The following is a 24,396-nucleotide window of genomic DNA, read 5'->3' as shown; positions in this document are numbered from 1 at the left end:
CACCTGAGCTGGAGGAGCTTTTAGTAGCTTCTTAGTGAAGCTACCCCTGGGCCCCCTCCCCTGCTACCGAAACCACGTCAAAACCAAGCCAGTACAGTTTTGAGGTTAATACAGAGCTCTAAACAACGTCAAAGAATTTCTGTATTTGTTGTGAACTCACAAATTCAAAATCTTTTCTTGTGCTATTTCTAAAACCAAATTATACATTTGTTAAAATATTGCTCTATTGGAAAAGAACCAATGCTCCCAAATAATCCTGCTCCTGATGTCAGCAGCTAGGGAGCAGGTTTGGGGAAGAAAAGCCCTGCAATACAGCCTGCATAATTTGTAGCAACTTCTGAAGCAGACCTTAAAGCTAAGGTCTCATTCAGACTTGTTTCAAACATGATAGACTCGCATAAGAAAACAATTGATGTAACTGTAGATGGGCCCTACAACAGAGAGAAAAGAAAAAGGCAGTGGAATGCTACAAGTTCATTCAGAGCTTCTTTAATCTGCTGATAACAGAAGACAGACTGCAGCCAAGTAGGAAAACCTTTCCAAGTTGTTTTTTTTTTCAGGCTGCTTCTACCAGGCTTCAGGGCTGATTTCCAGTGTCTGGTGTGGAGGAATAAAGACATCAGGCATGGCCAAGGTGCTCAGCAAGGCGAGGGTCCTTGCGCAGCTTCTCTTCAAGAGCAAGGTACTTCTGGGGTGCCACCTGTTTTTCCCTAGAAGAAGAAGGGGGGTATCAGAGGAAAACTGCAGCAGGACAGTAAGTAGAACATTTTACAGGACAGCTTCAGTGCTGAGCTCCTGGGGGGTGACTTGCAGAGCTCCCCTGGGCTCAGGCAGTCATTCCCAATACCTGTTGAGCCTCAGAGCTAGAATGTGGATGTGGAACATGGCTTCAGAGTAACGGGTGAGGAAGTCACCCTCCTCCTCTGTGCTGAGCTGATCCCGTTTCTCCTGAAACCACTGCTCCTTCTTCTGCAGCTCTTCCACTGCCTGTTGGGGGGAGCAAGTGACCAGCGGTCAGAGCAAGACAGAGGATAGCCAGGAGCAAAGCACAGAGAAAGGCAGGAGCCGAGATGAAGGAAACCACAAATCGGAGCCAGTTTATTTTCCTGGGGGGCAATAAGTTTCAGATGAGGTCTCAGAGAACAAGAACACAAGGGAAAAAACAGGGAACAGTGAGAGGCAGCAAAGCCTGAATGTGTTGCCTCACTGTAACCAAGAACTGGAGAACCAAAGCAGCTCTGATTGAGACAGGGGCTAAATTTCACCCTAGAGCTATTTTGCTCTTTGATTTCACATGATAATGACACAAAACATATATAAGGATGTTTATGGCTCTCTTAAAGTAATCAAAGGAGGTTTGTTCCTTGCCTGCTGACGCAATGAGAAGAGTTACTCTCCTGCCAGTGCAGAAGGGACTCCATGCACATTGTGGACAAGGCTGGGAATACCTTTTCAAAGCGTGCCTGGATGATGTTAACTTTATTAATGAGACGATGCTTCAAATCTGTCAGGCAATTATCTCTGACACGCAGGGCCTGCCCCTTGGTCATCTTCTCTCTGTAGCCAATTTGAATAAGAAAAGGTGCCAAGTAATCCTGCCCCTGTTCCTTTTGTCCTAGGAACTCATCCTCTATTGTGTTCTGGAGGGAAAAGGAAAGAAAGGGTCACGGTCCTATTTACCTGCTTTCCCAAACACTCTGCGGTGAAGCAAAATACAATCAAAGGCCCACCCCTAAAGAGGAAGTAATGTGTCTTTTTTCCTATAGTTTGATCAAAACTACTGCTTTGCATTAACTTTGCATACCAACCCTTTCCTAATGAAGTTTTTATTCTGTAGTTTCTTTTCTATCTTTCTTTTTAACACTTCTCTTAATTTGCTTGATTGCAAAGACATCTGCTACATCAAACCTGTTATCCACTGAGATGCACCAAGGGCTCTACAAAATGTGTTTATATTTGGATAGGAGATTAGGACAGAGGGTTTTGATGTAGCTGCTTCTTGGCTCTTTATCCCTGCTCTTGTTTCATGCCAGAAGTTTGATTTGTAAAACCTCTTATCACCTTTTATAACCTCTCTGTGCAGCAAAGCTCAGTCTAAAAAACATTCACAAGAAGCATCTTGGAGATCTTGAAAAACTCCAAGTAATTATTCTTGAATCTTTTTGTATTTGTCCAGAACATTTATAAGGTATTAATTTCTCAGACGTCCTGGAACAAAACTAGTTTTGCAAGTAATAAGGAAAACCAAGAAAACAATTGATTCCTATCACAGAAAGAAATGTGTATTTGCCTAACTATATGAGCCCTGCCTAGAAAGCTGCAGTTTGGAATCCATGCTCATACTCTTCCCATAATCTCTGTTATCAACTAATCCTCATGAATGATTTTCTTTATTAACTAAACAAACTAAACCAATAATCTTTCTCAGTGATGTGAGTTTTACCAGCAGGTCAGAAGGTCACAGCATGATGATGTTACATGTTCATGGGAAGTCAGCTGAAGCAGTGATGATTTACACCTGCTCAGGATTTGGCCCAGTATATTTTAGTGATACTAAAAGCTCTTCAGAGAGAATTCCTCAAAGAGAAAAAGCTTCCTTGGGATTTCTTTGTGTACATGTAATAAATCTGAGATGAATTAAGTCTGCCTACCGTGGCTTCATACTGATGTGCTCTCATTTCACTCCTTGCAGTATTATACATTGAAACTGACAATTTTATGTCATTTTCTTCATTCTTACGGATCTCCAAAATATTTAACACCTTCCAAAAAATCAGAAGAAAGACCCCTCAGCTTTCCCACAAAATGGTAGTACTTTTATATGCTTGACCTGCTAAAAGAGCAGACCCTGCATACAAGAACTGTAGCATAAGGTTAAATACAGAAGATCTATACAAATATGTTTATATCCTGCTGATGGATCAAGCCAATAGTGGTCTTATTTTTAGATTACTGCCCTGTATTAAATTCTTGAACACAATTATTGGTATTATCTGTCAGGAAAGCTCTTCTGGAGCCATAGTTACGCTGCTACTTTTGAAATTGCACTTTGGCTTAGTATTTATTTATCTTAACAGGATATACAGCACAAGCAATGTGAGTATTTTTTGCTATTAATACACTCAGACTGAGAAATTTGGCAAGGTAGTTCATGAGGTCACAGTGAACCAGCTTCAAATTTATCAAAAAGAAAAAAAAGAAAGAAAAAAAAGAAAAAGAAAGAAAAAAAAAAGGACTTTTGCGGTTTCGTTCTTAATTATCCCCAGTATTCTGTGCTAATGTAGTTGAGGATTCCCTCTCCAGCTCCTTCAGGGGCTCTTCTTCCTGACAAAAACATTTTAAAAAATCCAGTAGTTTTGCCTCCATCTGCCAGGATGTTTGTATTTACCATGAAGTAGTTACAAAGACTTCTAAGAACATGGATTTTTTACACTGGTCACAGTGTGATTAGCAGTACAAGCAATGTATTTTCTGAAGGATTTCTCTACAGTTGCTCCCACAAAAAGTCACTTCAGTATCCTGCATAAGCCTGCCTAGCAACCAAATCCACCATGGCCTACAATATCCTTTCTTTTTGATGTGATTCCCAGGCTAAAGGCAGATACATCTCAAGGTGCCCCAATTAATCTCCTGTCATTTGCTCTCTGAAACTCTCTTCCTCCCAGAGAATGAAGAGTAAGAGCAGGTGCTGGGCAGTGTGTGATGCTCCATAAATATATTAAAGTTAGCCTTTACTGAAGAGTGGCTGGGTTGCCAGCTTGGTAACTCAGCATGGAAACCAGTTTTGTAATTTTTATTACAGTTTATGGTGAAGATGCTTTGGCAACCCGTCAGTTGAAACCATTTCCATGCCTGACCGACTCTGACAAGAGTGTGGAGACCCCCCTGTTACCTCTGCTTCAGACTGCTGGACTTGCAGCTTCAGCTGCTTCTCTTCCTTTGTTAGCTCCTGCAACAACTCGTACAGAGGGAGCAGCTTCTTGGCTTTCTCAGGGCACCCAGCCTGGAAACAGACAAGCGAGTGAAAGTCAGCAGCTTGCTCTGGGTGCCCAGGACCAGGTGCTCTGCTAAGAGAACCCAGTACAATTCTGCTATAGTCACCAGTGCCACCAGTTTCCACCAGTGAAACATCTAACCCATAGTCAGCAGTTCATTACTTAATTTTGAATCCATCAGCAATGTCAGCCAGGCTACACTTTGCCACTACTGGTGTTGTGTGGTTGGAACAGGTTTTCGCGGGGTTTGAGATGAAGGGATGCACTGCAGCAACTGCATCCTGTGTGTTCTCCCCAGTGCCAAATAGAAAGTTAACAAAAACCTTGCAAAACATTTACAGATCCTGTATTTGCAATCTCTCTTTGATTTTATTCCATGTCATTGTGCAGCACCACTGCAGAATTTACTGGCAGACTTCTGCTCCTGATCAGAGACTTCCATCAATGATGTTAGTGGAGGACACACCCCTTCTCCGCAGGGGGGAATTTGGCTTAGTGCCAACATGCCACTTTTTTTTTAATATCTTTTATTTAAGGCCATCTAATAGCAATGCATTCAGCCTCAGCACCACATTCCGTGCCTGCCAGGTAAACTCTGGGATACTAAAGCAACAACGTAAACCAAGAAGTCCCTCTGAGGGAGAGACAGAGCTGGGGAAGGCTCTGGAGCACAGGTCTCATGAGAACTGGGGGTGTTCAGCCTGGAGAAAAGGAGGCTGAGGGGAGACCTCCTCTCTCTGCAACTGCCTGACAGGAGGTTGGAGCCAGGGGAGGTCGGTCTCTTCTCCCAAGTAACAAGTGATGGGACAAGAGGAAATGGCCTCAAGTTGCTCACGGGACGTTTAGGTTGGATATTGGGAACAATTTCTTCCCCAAAAGGGTTGTCAGACCCTGGCCCAGGCTGTCCAGAGCAGTGGTAGAGTCCCCACCCCTGGAAGTATTTAACAGCTGTGTAGATGTGGTGCTGAGGGACGTGGATTAGTGGTGGCCTTGGCAGGGCTGGATGAATGGTTGGATTTGATGATCTTAAAAGCCTTTTCCAACTAAAACAATTCCATTATTCTATTCTTCAAGAGAGAACAGCAGAGGAAATTTCAGCTTGCCTGCCATGAACCCACAGGACTGAGCCAAACAGTTGCTGAACCATCATCTTGCAAGACCCCAGTGGCTGTGTCTGCACTGCCTGATGACCAAGTCTGGGAAGTCTGGGAAGCTGAGCTCAGGCATGGCCAGACTAAGCCCTTCACCCTGCACCACGTCTGGTGTGCCCAGGCACTTCCAGCACAGCAGTACATCTCCAGGGGTTTGGTGTTGGCAGCCTGGAGGCTGTCTGTGAGGGAGGGCTGCAGATGGAGCAGAGGGGAAGCATGGACTGTGTCATGCTTGTAGCTCTTCCACTGAAATTTCACATTCCTGTTGTGTCTTGTGATCTAGAAAAACTTCCAAGGTGGAAGTAGTTTTTCTCCATACCTCGTATATGATGCACATTTCTGGGGTCATGACAGTTTCACGTCCTCTCCTATCATCCTCTGCTGCTTTGAATAAATCCTTCTTTGAGGCAGTAATGTATTTATCCTTGAGGTGATATGTCAGACTGATGGTCTCCTCTGTGATCAGAAAGATACGTTCTGCTACATCTTCGTCAGCAGGCTTTTCTAGGTTTCTGTGGAAACACTCCTTGATTTGCTAATGAGGGGTGAAAAGAAAGATATGGAAAGTTAGAAAACTACAAGATTTGCAGAAGGTTGGGTAAAAACCCGAGGTAAAAAAAATGGGCTTTTCTGCCTGGACTATAATGGCACCTCTCGGCTCATGGTCCTATGGTTCCTTCCTGTGCCTGAGAAAAAAAGCACAAAGATGCTTAAAGCAATAGAGAAGTCTAACTGTGGAGCTAAGTATGCTCTCCAAGCTCAAGGTTAGCTTGGGATGCATCCCTGCCTGAGGGAACTGCAGGAACAAGGTGTGTTGGAGCACAACAAAGTTTCCCACATTCCCCCAGCATAGGGAAGGAAAAAGTGTTGGGTGCTGGTCCAAAGGCAGGCCACTGCATGGCTCTGTCCTGGCAGAAGGGGCTGAGCCATACTGCCACATGTCAGATTTCCTCCCTCTTCTGTTCTCTAAATCAGGCCTGACTAGGAAGAGGCAGATTACCTGCTTGTAAGAAACCAGAGTGGTGGGACACTTGATCAGGAACCCAAATGCCATTCATTTGGGGTCAGAATACAAAGTCATTTGAGTAGTTTTGAGTCTTGTGAAAATTTCATTCCAAAATCATTGTCAAGTTTTTTTTCTTTCCTCTGACACACATTTTTCAATCTTAGTTTCCTATTTTCATTCTAGCTGCTCAGGGCAGCTCATGACAACTGGTCACACTGTAGCTCTCTGTACTGTGAGACACAGCAGCTGAACAAGGCTTGGACATCCCACCCAGATTTTTGCGTTGGCTATGCCAACTGAAAAGGAACCTAAAGCCCCAGGCAGTGTGTTTTGTACATTTTAAGTATCACAGTGACAGATATTTCTCTGTTCCTGCCTTGGCCTTACCACTATAGGCCGGGAGCTGTCAATACTGGTGCCAGCCAAGTGTACTTTCTTCACTCTTTTGCCAAACACCGTCTGCCGGACATGCAGGAAATCATCCCTGCCCACAAAGTACTCTGTCATCTCCTTAACATCTTCAACACGTTTCTGGAGGCCATCAACTCGTGCCTCATGGTAGAACTCCATTACATGTTCACTCTTTGGCTCCAGTGACTTATAGCTGTGAGCTGAGGACATAAGGCAGATGGCAAACATTTTCAGAGGCAACGATAATGTACTAAGCACTAGTGTGGCCAGAGAAGGTTCATTTTCTTCAGCAGCCAAAAAATAAAATGCAGGTAAAGAGTGTAAGAAGGGAATGCTATCTCCTCATTGCTGTGTACTAATAAGCCATGGCCTGAGGACATCAGGACAGCTTTGCAGGGCCTCTGCTTTCCTTACACAGTCCAGTGGAGTCTGGGCCCTGCTCTTCCCAAACCAGGAATGGGTGCAGCCTCTTGGGGTGAAATGCTGCTCTAGTGATAGATCTGATGCAGCACTTTCTCTCCGCAGCTGTACAACACTGACAGACCAGACCTCACCCTGAGGAGAAAGCTCCTATGTCTGTCACCTCTACTGGCAAAAGTAAATGGTATCACCCTGTATCTGGGATAGGTATGTCTTTTTCTTCTGATCTGCCCAGGACAGGCAGCTAACCCAATTCTCTACTCTCCACTGGAGACCATATTACTTATCTAGGTGATTCATCCCCTAGGTTTGCCACTTGCCCCCAACTTTGGGCTTTTGCCACTATCAGAAGGGATTCACGTGAAGTCCCAGCAGCTACAGCAGCTGCCCAGATGAGCTGGAATACCTTTAAGACTGAGGAGGTGTCCTGGGCTGAAGTAGTCTGTGGTCACCTGTGTTTGTTTATTCACTTCTCTCATAACTAGCAGGTCTTCTCGGTTTTTGAACCACTCCCTCACCTCCACTGCTTCAGTATCTGGCAGGAGACAAATGGTTTCACAACCTTAGGTCACCTTGTTGAGGAGGCAAGATTCATCTGATGAGTTCCCAGTGTCTCTGCAAGCCCCTTGTGCTGACACAGCCACAGCAGACGTTGTGTAGTCACTGGAATTGGTCCTGTGCACTAGGGCAGTTCGTAGATGACTCCTAGTCTACATTTGAGTAGATGAATTACACCTTAAGAGGGTGTATTCCTCTCCATCAACAGGAACTGAAGTCAACAGCCCAGGGGGAGGTGGCACAGTGGATAGCTATGGCTGAGCGAGAGAAAATTCACCCCAAATAAAATACATCATGATAGTGTCAGGAGGGAAGGAAAAGAGATAAGGATATTACACTACCCAAGAGGGCTAAGGACAAGACACTCTGTGTCCAGTTGGGAATCTCCATGGTTTCTTGGAGCAGCTGGAAGAATAATGCTTTTGAGTAGCTGCTCCTGTGTACACCAATGGGAACAGTCATACTATTGGATTAAATCCAATCAGCTTTCCACTTCTCTGAAGATAGAAAATCCAAGCACTTGACCTACAACACTGAACAGCCTTCACAATTGGAGTGTAAAATGGATTCAAACTCCCACAGAAACCCCTGGGAGTGCTGGAAAGTTCTGGGGCCTGATGGACAGTGAGCATGATGGAGTATTTGAACATGTGGTAACTGTGAAAACATGAGAGATGAGAAAACACCAGAGAGACTCTGGCAGCAAGGGGACCACCTCCCCCTTCCCACAGCACAGGCTGTGTTTGCTCAGGGCATCCAGGGTGTCCACTTACAGTCTGAGTCTGCGTAGATGGTGAGGCGCTTCACCAGCCCATTTTCATTCAGGTAGGGAGCCCACTTCTCCAGTTTTGCTTGCTTGTACAGGGTCACCTTCCTCCCCTGGGAACAGCGGGTCTCAAACTCTGCAATGGGCAAGAGAGGTGTCAGAAAATGTCACTCCCTTGTACTCAGCTCTAAGAAAAAGAATTAGAGAGGGAGAAAACCATGGTCTAAGGGAAACCATGTATTTTTTACTATGTTCAGCTGCCAGTAAAGCTGCTCAGCCCTTGCCTCTTGTGCTTTACTAATAGAGTAATAACCCTTTTTTCTCCCAGGCAGATAATGCCAGGGCTGTCCCTTGCACACAGGGGAAACAGAAAGTCCATCGCAGGCAAAATCATTCAGCTAGGAGGAAAACATGGGGAGTGGGGAGAGGGGCAAGTCTGTGGGGGTCCCACCCAGGCTGAGACAGCAGTGGGCAGGTGTTCCCACCAATAGCTGTTGCTGCTTCATTTACTGCACTTCATTGCTGCACCTTGTGCCCATCCTGAAGGGAGAACCCTTTGAGTGACTTATACAAACATCCAAATCCACCAAAAGCTTAGCTGGGGGGCACACAAAAGGCAAAGGCAGAATACACACCTCTGGGAGAGATCTGGATTGGGGCTACCCACGATTGCGGCATGTCCAAACTCATGTCTTCCTTTTCCTGCTGAAACAGAAGCAGAGATTTGCATTTTTAGCAGCTTCTCTTACTGTGCCAGGAGGCATTTTGGCTCCAGAGAATGCAGTGCAGGGATCAGAGCTCAGCTGGCTCTGTCAGGGCCCACACTCCTCCCGAGGACAAGAGGACAGGGCCAAGCAGCACTGCACATTTTGGAAGGAGCTTTATGGCATCCCCACACCCTCACCAGCACACTCAAACCTCATGAGATCATCTCCTCCTGGCTCAGGCTGGACAGAGGATGAAAGTGACACCTGTCATTCAAACCAGTGGCCAGCAGATAATGACAATACAGGCACTCTGCTCCCTGTGGAGCTGAAGAGAGCAGATAACCCACATGTGCTGTCTCTGGCCTTCCTCCCTCCCCCTGTGCTGCTGCTACTCCTGCTTTATCACACTCTCTTCTCCCACCATGACAACAAACCATTGTTTCCTTCCAGTACTCAGCATTTTTTTGTATATTAGAGTACATACATGATTTCTGCTACTCCACCTAGCAGCCAGGAGAGCAGGGTGCTAACCACAGCATCACAGAAGGGTCTGGGTTGGAAGGACCTTAAAGATCATCTAGTTGCAACTCCTCTGCCATGGGCCTCCTCTCCCACTAGACCAGGCTGCTCAAAGACCAGCAGAGAATGAGCATCCAGAAAAATTTCAGTTTGGGTTTTATTTTTTTTAATTATTTCCTCCCAAAGGCTGGTGCACTGGAGACCTACAGAGATCCCTAGTCACTCAGGACTCCAGAAGTGCCACTTGGAGTCCTGCCTCAAAAAGTATCAGAAGGATTGGAGAATGAGAAGAAATCTAAAGTACCAACCAATCAAAACCGTGCTAGAGCAACAGTGGTGTGCCCTGGAGAGAGCAGCAGCAGGTAGATGTGTGCAGGTCCACAAACACACCAGTTGGATACTGCATCCCCACTGCACCACTGCCACCATTTGGGTCACTCACCATGTCATCCATGGTCCTGTCAGGAAACCTCTTTTCTTTCTCAGCATCTGAGAGCTGCTGAAGAGACCTGTTGCTCCCCGAAAGCATAACTTCCCAGCGGAGAGTGTCACCCAAGTCAAAGATGAGATCCTAGACCATACAGAAGAAACCCACATAACTCTAGGGCAGTTTCAAGGGCCTGATACAAAACTGAAGGCTTCTCCTGTGTGCAGAGCTCTGGACCTGGCTGGTTGTCAGAGAGTTAAAGGAATTTAGAGAGAGCCAGGACCTCAGTGAGGTGGGCTTGTCAGACCCTTGGCTGGCTGGTGGGACCTCACAGACTGCCCCTCTACCTAGGGGGCTGCAGACCCCTTTCTTCACCGTGCCTCTGCCACAGAGAATAAGCTGCTGGAAATGCTTCAGCCTCCTTCCTCGGGCCATGCATGGCCCTAGGGTCATTCACAGGGCCTGGTGCTGCTCTAACTCAGACCCTTGCCTCCCAGACTCTACATCAGATGGGGAGTGGCTGAGATGTGGGAAGAGCCTAATCAAGATATTCTCTGCCTTGGGTCATGCCTGACAGGCACAAAAGATTCTCTGCCTTAATTGTTGGAGAGAATGGGTTTCCAACCAGCCCAAAAACCTGATATTCTGGCATTGTAGGGGTTTAACAGGTGTGATCTGTATTTTCTAGTTGAGGGTCTGGGTTATCCCGCAGTATTTCCAGAGTCTATGTAACCAGAGCAACAAGACCAGGGCAAACACAAGGAATGGTAAGTGGAAACTGGGATCACCACAAATCCTGGACTTCCCCAGGACTCAGGTTAGCCCAGCACAGGGTGCCTAAGGGCTTGTTACCTTGCAGCCATTCCGGCAGTCCTGCATGTTCACCCAGTAGTTCCTGTGGTTCCAGACGCTCTCAATGCCAAGGAAGTGCTCATCCATGGTGCTGTGGCTGTTTCCCGTGAAGGGGTTGATGAAGAAAGTCTCGGGAACCTCCCTCTTCCCAGACAGAACCAAAACCCAGGCATGTACCCGTAAGCCACTCCAAGGGTCACGCTTGAGCTTTCCTACTTCCTGTAATGCAGAGGACAGCTCAGTACCTATTGCCATTTTATTGCCACTTAGTCCAACCCAATAGCGATCTTATCCTCTCCACTGCACACTTCTAAAGATCTCCAGGCCTTTAACACTCCTCAGGAGAATGAGGTACCCACCACACATTGCTGTGCCAGCACACACTGTGTTCCCAGAGGCCAAGTTCTCCTGGCCATGATCAGGGTTGTGTTGTACTTCCTCGCAGAGGGTGGTGAGCTCCTCTATTTGGTCAGCCATTACCTGTCTCAGCTCGTGCTTCTAGAGTTACCATGAAGGCAACTTCACTAACTCACCGTGACCTGCTCCTCTTCTCTTCCCTTGTTCTTTTGAGCAGCTTCAGTTTCTGCCTTCTTCTTGGCCTCCTGCTGAAGCTCAAACATGCTCTGCTGGTCTGGTAAGGGCTTAATTCTGGACTTCATCCCGTATTTCGGTACCTGCCTCCACAAAAGCAGGGTATTGCTGTGAGACCCAGCACAGACCAAGAAAAGGGAGAGAATGTACAGGTTACAGGTGCCTCTCAGTTCTCAACCCAGGCTGTCCGAGAAGGTGGTTGAGCCACCATCCCTGGAGACATCTAAGAAGACAGATGTAGTGCCAGGGGACAGGGTTTAGTGGTGGATGCAGCAGAGTTAGGGTAGTAGTTGGACTTGATGAAGGTCTTTTCCCACCAGAATGATACTGTGAACCCTTGTCAGTTTGCCATACTGGACCTGGTGATCAGGAATTCCACAAAGCCAAAGGAGCCTCCTAAAGAACTGTGGAAAATCACTCAAAAGATCCTTTTGGTGAAGTCCCTGCCTGGTACACACTGAACCCCAGGGTGAACCTGAAGCTATTTCCACTAGCTCAACTCTGGGGCTCACTGGAAATGAACAGGCTGAGCACATGTGCTGGGCTCCTACCTGCCCGCTCACTGCAGGTCTCACCTCCTGTGGCTTCATGAGCAGTGGGCACAGCTCCAGGGTCTCATCCAGGGAGCACATCTGGCGGGTGGCGTAGCCGTGCACGCAGTAGGCATCGTACCCGGCCCCGAGCAGCAGGGAGCACAGCACCACACTGAAGTCAAAGCAGTTCCCTCGCTGGTATTTCAGGATGGTGGTTGGGGAATAGAGTTTACTGGGCTTGAAAGAGAGAGATGAACATTTCCAGTGCTCATCTTGTGAAGCTGCAACACACACCAGGCAGAGAGAGGAGACAGGGGGCACTGCCAATATCCTTGGGTCTCGCCCCCATAGGGAATCTGCTGTATGAAATTCTTCTGTAAACCCCAGTTCCCATAAAACCCCTTGTCACAAGCCGGTACTGGGGTAGACTTATGTGGGGAAGAAAAGAACCGTTTCCCACACCCCTCCAAAGTGATCTAGGGAAACTCTGCCCCCAACTCTGGTGACAAATTTAACCATGGGGAGAGATGGACAGGACAAGCTCATGAAACTGCTGAAAAACTAATACTAACTACCACTCTGGAGTGTGGCTTACCTCCACCTCCAGCTGGTCTGGTCTGTCTGCAGCAGAAGACCCATAAGCTAAATTATAGATCAAAGCAGGGAACACATTCCCTTCTGGCTCTCCCCAGTGAGCAAGAAAGGGATCAATATGCACATCTAGAGAGGTTCTACAGAGTCTTCTCCCAGATCTCAGGCATCACCTTAGGTGATCAAGGCAGTCTCTGTCTGCTAAATGGAGATATATTCTCCATGGTCACAAAGCACCAGAGCTCCCTTGGACACCCTGGGACTCTTGGGACACACTTGGCCAACATGGAGCTTTGTAGATAGATGGTTTGGGCCTCTCTGCAGGGCGCTGGCAGCCCCTGATGGCTAGAGTGTGCTCCCTTTGTCCCAGTTGATTCACACCAGCCGAGAACTTGCCCCAACTCTGGCATCATTCCTTCTTGCCAGTCTAGAAACCTCCCTTCAGCCACCCCATAATATCCCCAAAATTGGGATAGAAAGGTCTAAAGCCCCAGAGAACTGACCACTGAGGTCATGTATCATCCTCTGGGCTTTATATGCTCCTTTGTTCCACAGTGTCTTGGTCTTTGGAGGGCAAGTTTGTCAGCCATTGCAACCCACTACAGACCAGCTGGTCATCTGGGGTGACTGAGGACAGGGTCAGGCCCAATCTCGTAGAAACGGTGCTTGATTGCTTGACAGGTACAACACTGTGCACATACTGGGATTATGGGTCCAAACAGTGCATAGGACCTGGGAAAACTGGGAGGTTGCCTAAGTTATGAGGGGTCGAAGACTGTTGCAATCCCAACCACTGGGGTTCCCACACTGTGTCCTGCTGAGAGGCCCTTCTGACACCTCCATGGTGAGGCTCTTGTGATGGGACTGCAGCCCTGTTCTTACTGGTGCAATGGGGGACTCAAGAGGCTCCATGGTGAGGTAATCAGAGACAAAGCTGGCACAGCCATCCCAGTGCTGCAGCTCCGGGTACGGCAGCAGGGTCGGCCTCAACGTTGTGCTCACAAACTTCTAGAAGGCAACCAGAGGATTTTGGTTAGCCAACAGGTGCCTGGCAGAGTCTCCTGACCAAAGCCATCCTCAGACCACCCCTGGATGTTGCAGCTCATGCTCAGGATCTCCCTAGAGCCTATCAAAGAGGATCAGTTACCCTCCTTGCCTCTTCTGAGATGGAAATTGCACAGGGCTGAGAGGCCATCTGCTTGTCTGTGGCTAACACTTCCAGCTCATCTCACACACATTTGAGATGCAAGCCAGTTCTCTTAGTTTTCAAGCAAGACAAATAGCTTCTGCCCTTTCCAGCTTTTACATCCAGCACTAGGCATGTGTTTCAGTGGAGGACTTGGAAATGCTGGGCTAATAGCTGGACTCGATGATCTTTAAGGTCTTTTCCAACCAAAACCATCCTATGATTCTATGATATTTTTGCCTTGTATGTTACTGATATAATAAATGTTGGGGAAAGCTGGTCCAAAGTAGCAATTCCAGATGTGTAGGGGTCCATCAGGTCCAGAACTAGACAACTGTTGAGCAGCCTGGGCCTATTCCTAAACAAAACCAGACTACAAACTTCCACATTTACTTCTGTCCAGGTTTAACACTGGCAATTCAAGAAATGTCAGATGGTCTTTGTACACCACTCTCCCTTCACTGAAAGGGAAAGAGAATTAAGGGGGAGAGACTTCCAGATTGGAAACTAAACTACACAGCTTTAACGAAACAGTAATGATGAAAAAGAAGTTCAGAATAAGACCTAGCTCTGGATTCAGACCCTGTATCTGTGGCAGAGCCTGAGCCTCATCTGTTTCATGTGTTTCTTTATGTTTCTGTGGTCTTTTCCTTTTCCTAAGCTGCAGGGCTGTGACCCGCCCGCAGCCCACGTGGCACCACCACCCTTCCCAAGGTGCTGTGTGCCTGCTCAGGGTGCTGTGGGCACAGCAAAGGGGTTCCCATCCCCTTTGCCCACGAAGGAGGGCAGGAAGGGCAATATGGAAGCCCAGTGCCCCCACGCTGTGCCTAGCCCCACGCCAGTCCCTACCTGCAGGCCGCACTCGTTGACCGGGTGCAGAAAGAGCAGCTTGCGGTCAGGGCAGAGGTGACTGTACTGCTGGAGGAAATGCTCAGCCACCAGCAGCAGCTTCTCTTCCTTCAGGGAATTTGTGTGGTACAAGGACGGTAACTGGGATGTGTCAATGGAGCTCCAGTCAAAATCACTTCCGTGTCAGGAGGAGGCAAAGAAACACAGGTATTAAGCCAGGTGCAATTCAAACAAGGTGACCTGCTATCAAAACATGGCAAGGGCTCCCTGTTTCCCAGGGGAAAAAAAAGAGGAATCATATCCAAGGACATTGTTTTGACATAGCCAAGCTTCTCCGGACTGACAGCAAGCTGCCATATACCCAGAGGCTCATGGTGTCACAACACAGCAGCAGATGAATCAATGTACAATGAAGTGAGTCTCACTCACACTCTGGGATAAACACACCGGGCACATGGATCTGGGTCACTGCTCTCCCTGTGCAAGGGGACCACATGTGCCATCCACATGTGCAAACTCCCCATGGACCCCAACGGGGCCATCCCTGCTCATCACAGTAACTGTCAGACACACATGACTTACAGGACATCACTTGGGACAAAGACTTGCTCCTCAGACACCTCTGTCTCCACATCCTGGAGGTTATCACTGGAATCCAAAGCCTTCAGCTCTTCTCTTTGCTCCTCTTCCTCCTTCTCCTCCAGGACATCCATTCTGCCTCCTGGACACTGCAGAAATGCACACACTGGAGTGAATTCAGGGCTGGGACCCACAAACACAGCAACACAGAAACACCCGGATTCTGGCTGCAGACGTTTAGTACGTGAGCACTGCTGAGGCAGCCAGAACCGCAACAGCAACGGGCGAGCACTGACTGAGTTTGGGCTGGGCTTGGTAAATAAGCAGCTCTGTATTCCTGAATGCCCCAAGCACTGAGGAGCTGGCAGAACGGGGGAGCCGGGCTTCTAGGGCACCACACACATCGCGGTATGTCCCCCGTGCCCGTGGAAATGCCGCATCCCCCATCCTGCCTGGGGGGCTGCCAGCCGGGCAGCAGCTCCAGAAATCCACCAGACACCTGCAGATGGCCCGCGGCCCCCGCCGCCCAAGGCCTTGCGGGGAGGGGACGTTCCGCAGCAATCAGCGCTCTCCAAGGACAAGACGGCTGCTTTTATCGTTTGTTTACCGGCTGGGAAAGCTGGGGGCTGTTTGCTTCCCCTCCCTGCGGTCAGGCCGACCCCGGGAGGAGCAGATACCAAGGAGGCACAGGCCTTGCCCCGGGAGGGGCAGGGGGCGGCGGGACGGGGGATGTGCCGGGGCCCAGCGCTGCCCCCCGGCCTCTGCACCGCCCGGCAGCCCCGCGGCGCTCGGGGTGCTCCCCCGACCCCCCACCGCCTCCCAGCCGGCCTCCCCGCCGAGCTGCCCGCAGGCCTCCCTCCCACCAGGCCTCCCTCCCGCCGAGCCTCCCGCCGCCGCCCCCGGGCCTCCCTCCCGCCGCCGCCGGGCCGCGCACCACGGCAACGCCCGCGGCAGGGCCTGGCGCCGGGCCCGCCTCGCGGCTCCCGGGGCCCTTCCCTGCCTGCCCCCCGCGCCCACCTCGGCGCCTCTTCAGCCCACACTGCAGGCTACCCTGATCCCTGCCGGAGCCCACCCTGCGTCTCCCCCGGGGCCTGCACCGCTTCCCCCGGGAGGTCCCGCCGGGCCCACCCGCCTCCTCGGGCCGCTCGGTCTCTCCCAGGGCTTCCCCCGCCGCGTCGTCCTCAAGTGAAGTGAGGGGGAAGGGGCCAAGTCTGCCCACCAGCACAGCCTGTGCCAGCGGCTCCTTGCTGGCCACAAGGCTCATGAACTTCACTCTCGTAAAAAAAAAAATTCCCCCATTCCTTATCCTTTTCCTTTGCTGCTTTCTAAGCCTGCAGGCTGCGCGGCTTTGCAGCTCCCAGCAAGTCTGTACAAGCTTCTGTCCCGTGAATTGCTTTGTGAAATATGCAACTGAAAGCAGAGATTCTGGTCCAAAAGCTGGCAGCAGGGCACGGCAGGAGGCCTTTGTGGTTTTTTTGTTGTTTGTTTTTTGTTTGGTTGGTTAGTTGGTTTTTTTATTTGTTTGGTTTTTGTTTTTTTCGTAATCCGCAGGTCATTAAGCAGTAGACTGGGGAAGGTGCTAAACACCTTTGCTTTCTGGTTTTCACAATGATTAGGAAGAAACTTGGATGGCTGGATGTTCACCTGCGTGTTAAGGTGACTGTAGCAACTGCAGCTGTGAGGATGTACTGAGTATCACCAATCAAGAAGCAACACTTGGAGTGATCAGGGCTAATTGCATCTGGTTATGGTTCCTCTCACAAAGCATGGTAGGACCAAGCCCTCATCCCTCCATCTCTCACCAGTACCGCTCACCAGATCTAAGATGTCAGAGGTCATTAAAAAAGCAGCTGAACCAAACACGTGTTTGTGAAACCACTCACCTTGGGCCTTTATCTGGCCTTGGCGGGCACGCTGCCCTATCTGTTGTTACTGCTGCCTCAAGAGCACTACTGCAAAGAAAGTCGGATGCACAAAACCCCAGTTTCCCAGGGATTTTGCGGTTACTCCCCTTGTTTGGGATCCCATCAGGGTCGTGAATTGGGTCGGTGTTGGTGAGCTAATCAGAAGGGCTGCCCGTGCCAGAGGATGGGCTTTTGCTGAGTCTTCTCCCTGGTGGCCGGAGGATGCTGAGCTGGCTCTTGTGCAATCTTGTGTGGGGGAGAGAGATGAGCTGCTGATATAAGGCCCACGGTGGGAGCACAAGAGCAACCCAGGACAGTGGTGGCTGAAGGAGCATCGGGTGGCCTGGCAATGGTGAGTGGGGTGAGAACGGGGTGAGATCTTGGCACTGGTGGGACCTCTCCAAGCTGCTGCAGCAAGCAGGGAGCAGGGCAGGGAAGGAGCCCTCCTTGCCCAGAGCTCCGGTGGATGCAGCCCCTTGGGGTACACGATGTGCTGCCAGACCAGAGCTCCATGGGGAGCAAAGCCAAATGATCCTGGGAAAACAATGGCAACTTCTTTATCTCATGAAGAGAAAGAATAGGTAAAAGCTCTGTGAAGCAGTTACATGCCTCCTTGTTATGATACAGGTTACTGGAAAAGCAAGGATCCCTTTGCAAATCCAAACTCTTCAAAAGAGCTGTAGTGGGAGGAAGGAAACTCCTCTCCTCTTCAGGAGCCTGGACTGGTGCCTCAGTTGTGCAGTTTTACTCCCAGTGCCAGTTCCTACTGAAATGTAGATTTATTCCTGCAGGTCTGGTTTCTCCCACCCCTTCTTTCTGGCATAGCTACCTAAATTCAGGACAGCTTCTGACCATCGTGTTAGCCCATGGGTGGGAGAGCATTGCTGATCTCGCCCTTTGGTATAGGAAATGTCTTTGTGCTGTTGAACCTGGAGTTTCTGGAGGAAATACAGTACAGAAATTATCCCACCTGTGCTTGACTGTTGACTCTGAATGACTGCAAACCACTCCAGTGAGCATGCTAAAAAACCAAATTACCCAGAGCCTGCTTGTTTTTACAGGGAAGGACTGTGAGGTGTTTGCTGCTGGTCTCTGCCCTCTGCCTGGCCTGCTGCGAAGGCTACAAGAGTGAGTTGTGTGCTCTGTCCCTGCCAGGTCATAGATGGGTAGTTTGGAAAGGAGAGGTCAAACCCCCACCTGCTCCATGTCCAGGTTGCTCATTCCAGGCACCGGGAATGGCTGCTATGGGGCATCAACAGAGCAGGGCTCAGGGAGCAGAGACTGGGGTGCTAGGGCCAGCAAAAGGCAGACCCCTCTGGCATTCCATCCCAGCCACACTCAGTGGAGATGGGCAGAGGTGCTATGACATGCCACCACCCTCCTTGCTAGCTGCTGACAGGCTCCATAGCTCTGATCCAGCTTACAGCCATGCTGGGGAGGTGTCCCAGGCTCACATTGTCTCAGGTGAGCTGTGGCAGGATCTTCCTTAGATGAACCTGCTTTGGCTGTAAGTGAGGATCTCAGCCCTTGGAGCTGGGCAAGGCTTCACACTATGGCATGAGTTTGCTCTCACATCTCTCGCAGGGGAGATGTTCTTGCTGCATTTCAGCTCACTGGCCATTCCTTTGCTGCAGGTGAGCTGGCCAGCCCCCATGGCCCCAGGAGGGGGGTTGCCCCCCACCTCAGGAGAAGCCTGGATGCCTGCCTGCCAAACCCATGTCAGCACCAGGGACACTGCCAGGCAGTGGAGGACAAAGCAGTTTGCAGCTGCAAACCAGGCTTCACGGGGGTGTTCTGCCAAGGTAAGGCTGGGAACGCTGGTGAGCCCTCCCTAATCTGTCCACAGACACCAGAGGGAAGGGTGGTGGGCACGGTGTGCTGATGTTACCACTGCTCCTCCAAGAGGACTTCCCAGCTCCTAGTTCAGGTGCATTCCCCAACACCACTGTGTCCTGACTACACATTGGTACAAGGCTAGTCACAGGCTGTGTTCTTCTTCCCCAAAAGTCTTAGTTCCTGTAAGAAGGGGCCCTTGGGTGTCCAGAAGCCATGTGGTGGTGTAGCTGTGCAGCAGGGCATGTGGAGCACAGCTGCCTCCCAGTCAACCACACAGACTCCGGCACAGCTAAGTGAGGGCTCCTTCCAGACACTGACCAAAAACTGTTTTTTCTCTGCCTGAAGAGGAGGAACCCCATGTGGTGCCCTTGGCAGGCTGCAGGGATTCTGTAGGTAGCCCTATAAAGTGGCCAGACCCACGACATCAGCCTTTGGTGTCTTGAGCTTAAGGACAGTGTCTGCTCAGAGTAGGGGCAGCCATGGACTTGTGCAGGTCTCAGACAAGCAGTACAACACAAAAGATCCTCATTCATTCTGCTCATTCTGTTCATTTCCAAAGGTTTGTCTTTTGCCCCTTTTGCGCTGAAGAGCCCTGCCAACAGCCCCCAGCAGGGCTGGGATGAGGGGCTGTAGAGCTCCATGGGACTGCACCATCCCATAGCTGACCTAGGGCTCCTTCAGGCTTCTTCCTTATTGCTATTGCAGATGGCTTTTTCCCCCAGATGTGATACTCAGATTGGCCTGTGAGGAAGAGCACATGAAGATGATGGTGAGGAAGGAGGTGTTTGACCTCTTGAAAATCCCCCGGGAGCTTGTCCACCTGAAGAACCAGGCATGCAAGGTCTCAGAAAGGGAAGAAGAGGGCGAGCTGTTTTTTGCAGCCACTCTCACAGGTGAAAACCACACTGCCTGTGGCTCAATAATCCAGGTGAGGATCCAGCAGAGCCTCTCTGCTTAGCCCTGAAGCTGTGAGAGGAGAAGACTTGTGGAGTGGGGACAGCAAGGGGAAGAACCAGAGACTTTTTCTTTTATATCTGGCTGCTGTAAAGTTCTTGTTCCCCTTGGCAGGCTACCCTGGGGAGTGTCAGAAAGCTCTCCTGCCTCCACCAAAGCCCTGCTGGCAGCACATCTTGTCTTCTTCAGCAGAGCATGGAAGTCTCAGTGTGCTGTTTAGTAGCTGATGACGACCCATGGCTTTCTGGCAGCACCTTCTGACCTCTGCAGCCCTGGCCACTGCCCCATGGTCCCTCACTGGGTGTGTGGCTCACAGAGGGGGCAGAGGAACTGGTGCTCCAGCTGAACCTTGCACAGGAGGGCCCTCACTAGTGTTCAGTGTGCTGGCTGCTCCAGTGATGGTTGCCAGTAGCCCCTGGAAACAGGGCTTGAGCGAAAACCTCAGCAAATATCCAGAAAGCCTAGAGCAGCTGTAGCTGGGTTGCACCATCTGAACTGGAGCTTGAAGCTCCGTGTATGGACTTAGACAGGGTCTGGAGACTTGGTTTCTGTGTCATTCCAGCAAAACAGCTCCCACGTGTTGTACTCCAACATCATCGAGTCGGAGCGGGAAGCAGTCCAGGGGGTGATCTCCAGGAGTTCTCAGCTGGAGGTGCATTTCTCCTGCCTCTACGCCTACGAGCAGGTGGTGAAACTGCCCTTTTCTCTCACTGCTGTTGACAAGTGAGTGGTCCCTCTTCATCTGGCTGCTGACATGGTACCTTGGAGCTTGAAGGAAAAGTAGATGCCTTCCATGAGGTGATCTGCAAAGGCCCTGGGGAGCCACTAGGGAGCTCTGGGAGCAATGCCACATCAGGGTGCCTCCCTTTCTTTTGCCCTCCTTGCTTTTCAACCCAAGGTTTGGGCCTGGGACAGAGCCAAACTGGACACCAACCATTCTCTTATCCTCACTGCTTGAAACCAGCTAGCCAAAACATAAAGGTTGGGAACTGCAAGATGCCCCCACCAGGACCCTGTGGAGGTGCAGGTCAGGATCCCCTGGGTTGCCTTTCTTGTAGTCCAGCAGGTCAGTGGGAGCCCCTGGAGCCATGTGCCTCTGTGAGCATGTGGAGCAGACACAGGGAACTGAGAGGCAGGTCAGGGCCTGGCTCTCACCAAGCTCCTCAGGAGTGGAGGTACATCCAGAGTCATAGAATCATGGAATCATAGAATGGTTTGGGTTGGATGGGACCTTAAAGATCATCTAGTCCAACCCCCCTGCCATGGGCAGGGAAACCTCCTACTAGACCAGGTTGCTCCAAGCCCCATCCAACTTGCCCTTGAACACTTCCAGGGATGGGGCAGCTACAGCTTCCCTGGGCAACCTGGGCTGGTGTCTCGCCACCCCCATAGTGAAGAATTTCCTCCAAGTATCTACTCTAAATCTCCCCTCTTTCAGCTTAAAACTGTTCTCTCTCATCTGCTCACTCCACCCTACTGTCCAAAGTCCCTTCACAGCTTTCCTGGAGCCCCTTCAGGCACTGGAAGATGCTCTAAGGTCTCCCTGGAGCCTTATCCAGGCTGAACACCCCCAACTCTCCCAGCCTGTCTCCAGAGCAGAGCTGCTCCAGCCCTTGGATCATCTCTGTGGCCTCCTTTGGATTCACTCCAATAGCCACGAGTCCTTCCTGTGTTGGGGGCCCCAGCACACCTGTGCTGGTGGTCTGATTTCTGCTACATCCTCCTGCCTTCTTGTTCTGCTCATGAGGTCTCCTTATCTCCTCTCAGGCTGGTGCAGTTCGTGGTCAGAGAAGGACACTTCAACGTCAGCATGAAACTGTACAAGACCCCCTCCTACCTCCAGCCTTATCACCTACCCACCACAGCCATCCCTGTCACCAACATGCTCTATGTCCTGCTGAAGCTAGAAGGGCAGCACCAGCTCAAATACTTTTTGCTGAGCGTTGAGGACTGCTGGGCCACACCAAGTGCAGATCCCTATCAGGACGTGAGGCACGAGCTCATTGAGAAGGGGTGAGTGGAGCGTCCCTGACACATCTGGTCTCCTTGCACCATGAGCACAGTCATGTCTCTGCTGGGTGTTAAGGACAGGTTGCTGGGAGGGAGCTGGAACCGATGGTGGACACCATCATTGAACAGGTGGAACAGCCCCACACATGAGCCCCCTAAGCACACTGAACCAAGTCCCCTCTCCTGATCCTGCTCTGCCTTCCCTCTATCATCACTCCTTCCCAGCTGGGGAGAAGGTCAGGAGGGGAGACCTTGCTGGGATGTGCAGAGGGGTCTCTACTGAAGAGCTTGCCTTAGGGACAGCTACAGCCATGCTAAAGCCACTAATGTGCATTTCTGGGAGGCAGGAACCATAACCAGGCTCACTCCACCTCTGGAGAGCAGCTGTGGCCCCACAGAGCAAGACACGAGCCAGCTCCTGTGCTGATGGCAGCTTGTCCCTGAGCTGGGCACAGTGCAGGGTGCCAAGGAAAGGCAGCCCCATCAGCACCAAGACAGGAATAGTCCTGGTCAACTAAGCATGGGGGCTCCATCCAGTCCCTGTGTGCTGTCCCAGGCTGGGATGCCCTGCTTGTTTGTCACCTCCTGACTCAGCCACCATGTCCCAGGTGTCCCCAGGATGAGACAGTGACATACTTGAATGCTGTTGGAGAAAGCACTTCTGCCAAGTTCAGCTTCCAGATGTTTCAGTTTGCTGGTTACCCCGAGCTGTTCCTGCACTGCCGTGTCCGGCTCTGTCTCCCTGGCAGCCTGGAGCCCTGTGCCAAGGTGAGCTCTGCCATGGTCTGCACCATACCCTGGAGAAGGGGCTGTGCTCTGGTTTTGGGTGCCTCAGCACAGTAAACACCTCACCACACCAGGAGCTCACCCCAGCACCCTGATCTGTAAGAGAGCTTGAACCCACCAGAGAGCTCCTTTCCCTCTTCCCTCTCTCTCTGCTGGGAACTTGCAGGAAGATAAGTTGATGCTTGAACTAGGGGAGGAGCAGGTTAAGGGCCACCAGGAGCCAGCTCCTCCCATTCTCTGGGGTCTTGGCTACAGCCTCAGCTGTGCCCCTGCCGGAGGAGACTACTGGGACAGCTCCTTATCCCAGAGCAGGTTTCTCCCCTGCCCTCTGGTCACATCATCTTTCCTTGGCTTTGTTGGCAGCAATGCCCCAGGTACTCAAGGACCAGGCGGGCACTGGCAGATGACTACAATAAGATTGTCTCCTATGGGCCCATCCATCTGCTGGCTGATCCTTCCTTGGGAGCAGAGACCCACCATTCCAGGACTGACCCACAGGACCCAGGGGGTAGGTATGTCCCTCCACAGAGGGCAGGAGCAGGTCACAGACCCTTGGTACTGTCTGGGCAACACCAGGTTGTTAGAAAGCCTCCTCAAACCACTGCCCTGCTCACAAGAATGGAGTCTTTCAGGTGTCATGGCCACACAGAGTGTGCTCCAGTAGCCAGACCAGCACAGAGGGGTTAGCTCTGTGTCAGGGGCTCCAACCCAGTCACAGTTCGGGCTGAGCCAGGGCACGGGACCAAGGCCAGGAGGCTGTGGGTGCTGCATCCTGGGCAAGGAGGGCTGGACCTCCCCCCATCAGCCCAACAAGGCTGCTTTGAGCCCTGAGGGCAACCCAGGGAGTCCAGGGAGGTCCAGGAGCAGGGCCAGGGGTGAGCCCACCTGCAGCACAGCTCAGAGACCATGAATGCTGAGCTAAGGGAGCCCCTGTTGAGGTGCCGAGTCCTGCCAGTCCCTCAGGGCCTTGGAGCACCCCCAGCTCTGGCAGCTCCCACCCTTCTCAGGAGATGACCTCCCTGAATCTGCCCCTGGCAAGGAGATGCCATGTCAGGGCTTAGCGCCAGCTCAGGGGACCCCAACATGTAACCAACCTTTCTCCTTCAGCAGGACCTGGCCCGTGGCTCCTGGGGGCTCTGGTCCCGCTCGGTGCCCTGGCTGTGCTCGTGGCTGCAGCTGCCGCCGTCGGTGCCAGGCGGCGAGCGGGGTAGGGAACGGCTGGCTCCAAATAAACCTGGTAGCAGCAGAGAGGCTCTGGACTGTGTCTTTGCAGGGGTTTCTTGGGATGGTTGGATGCAAAGTGTGATTCAAGGATGAGTTGTATCACAAGGGTCGTGTTCCTTGTAGCACCTCAAGGACCTTCTGATCCTCTTGGCCTGCACTCCCTAGACTCGAGACGTGTACCCAGAAAAGCTGGGGTGCAAGAGCAGCTCTAGCTGCTGAGCTCTGGTGGGATCCAGCTGTAGCACATCCTGCCTCTGGGCTCGGCCTGGGGATTGCATGGAGCAGAGGGCATAACCAGGGGGTTTGTTCAGTCTTCCTCACCCTCAGCAGGTGGTTGGTTTGGGCAGGGGTAGATCCCCCTGTGCAGAGCAGGGGATCGATGCATTGCTAAACAACCTCATTTGTAGAGAACAAATATCCAGAACCCTGGAGTGCAGGAGAGGGTTGGGAAGGTCCTTCCTTGGGCTTTCCTCCTCCCCAGACAGCCCCCAGGGTGCTTGGGAAGCTGGAGGTACCTACACTAGGAACTTGCCCACCAGAG

At 51.0% G+C, this 24,396-nt stretch overlaps 2 protein-coding genes across 7 annotated transcripts; one reads left to right on the top strand and one right to left on the bottom strand.

The window, feature by feature from the left end:
- Window positions 1–493: 493 nt before the first annotated feature.
- Window positions 494–16,375, bottom strand: DRC7 (dynein regulatory complex subunit 7). Of its 6 annotated transcripts, none has more exons than XM_051629155.1 (18): window positions 16,270–16,375; window positions 15,145–15,290; window positions 14,563–14,737; window positions 13,410–13,535; window positions 11,979–12,173; window positions 11,346–11,486; window positions 10,813–11,031; window positions 9,976–10,104; window positions 8,943–9,012; window positions 8,315–8,443; window positions 7,390–7,518; window positions 6,540–6,763; window positions 5,466–5,681; window positions 3,893–4,003; window positions 2,652–2,762; window positions 1,449–1,640; window positions 848–987; window positions 494–710 (listed from the first exon to the last, which is right to left on the bottom strand). In XM_051629155.1, the coding sequence occupies exons 2-18, from the start codon at window positions 15,273–15,275 to the stop codon at window positions 620–622; spliced, it is 2,529 nt and encodes an 842-aa protein (XP_051485115.1). In that variant the 5' UTR covers window positions 15,276–15,290; window positions 16,270–16,375; the 3' UTR covers window positions 494–619. The 6 variants fall into 6 exon arrangements, with proteins under 6 accessions (XP_051485115.1, XP_051485111.1, XP_051485110.1 ...); XM_051629151.1 differs by lacking the exon at window positions 16,270–16,375 and adding an exon at window positions 16,159–16,197; XM_051629150.1 differs by lacking the exon at window positions 16,270–16,375 and adding an exon at window positions 15,749–15,886.
- Window positions 16,376–17,394: 1,019 nt separating this feature from the next.
- On the top strand, window positions 17,395–23,842 carry LOC127389392 (uromodulin-like). Its single transcript, XM_051629812.1, has 9 exons — window positions 17,395–17,406; window positions 18,107–18,173; window positions 18,680–18,847; window positions 19,604–19,809; window positions 20,398–20,558; window positions 21,603–21,848; window positions 22,454–22,613; window positions 22,995–23,139; window positions 23,742–23,842. The coding sequence occupies exons 1-9, from the start codon at window positions 17,395–17,397 to the stop codon at window positions 23,840–23,842; spliced, it is 1,266 nt and encodes a 421-aa protein (XP_051485772.1).
- The last annotated feature ends 554 nt before the right edge of the window (window positions 23,843–24,396 follow it).

This window comes from Apus apus, chromosome 11 (assembly GCF_020740795.1).
Source record: "Apus apus isolate bApuApu2 chromosome 11, bApuApu2.pri.cur, whole genome shotgun sequence".
Classification (NCBI taxonomy): Eukaryota; Metazoa; Chordata; class Aves; order Apodiformes; family Apodidae; genus Apus; species Apus apus.
Note: the sequence above shows the minus strand (reverse complement) of the source record. Positions and strands in the feature narration are given on the sequence as shown.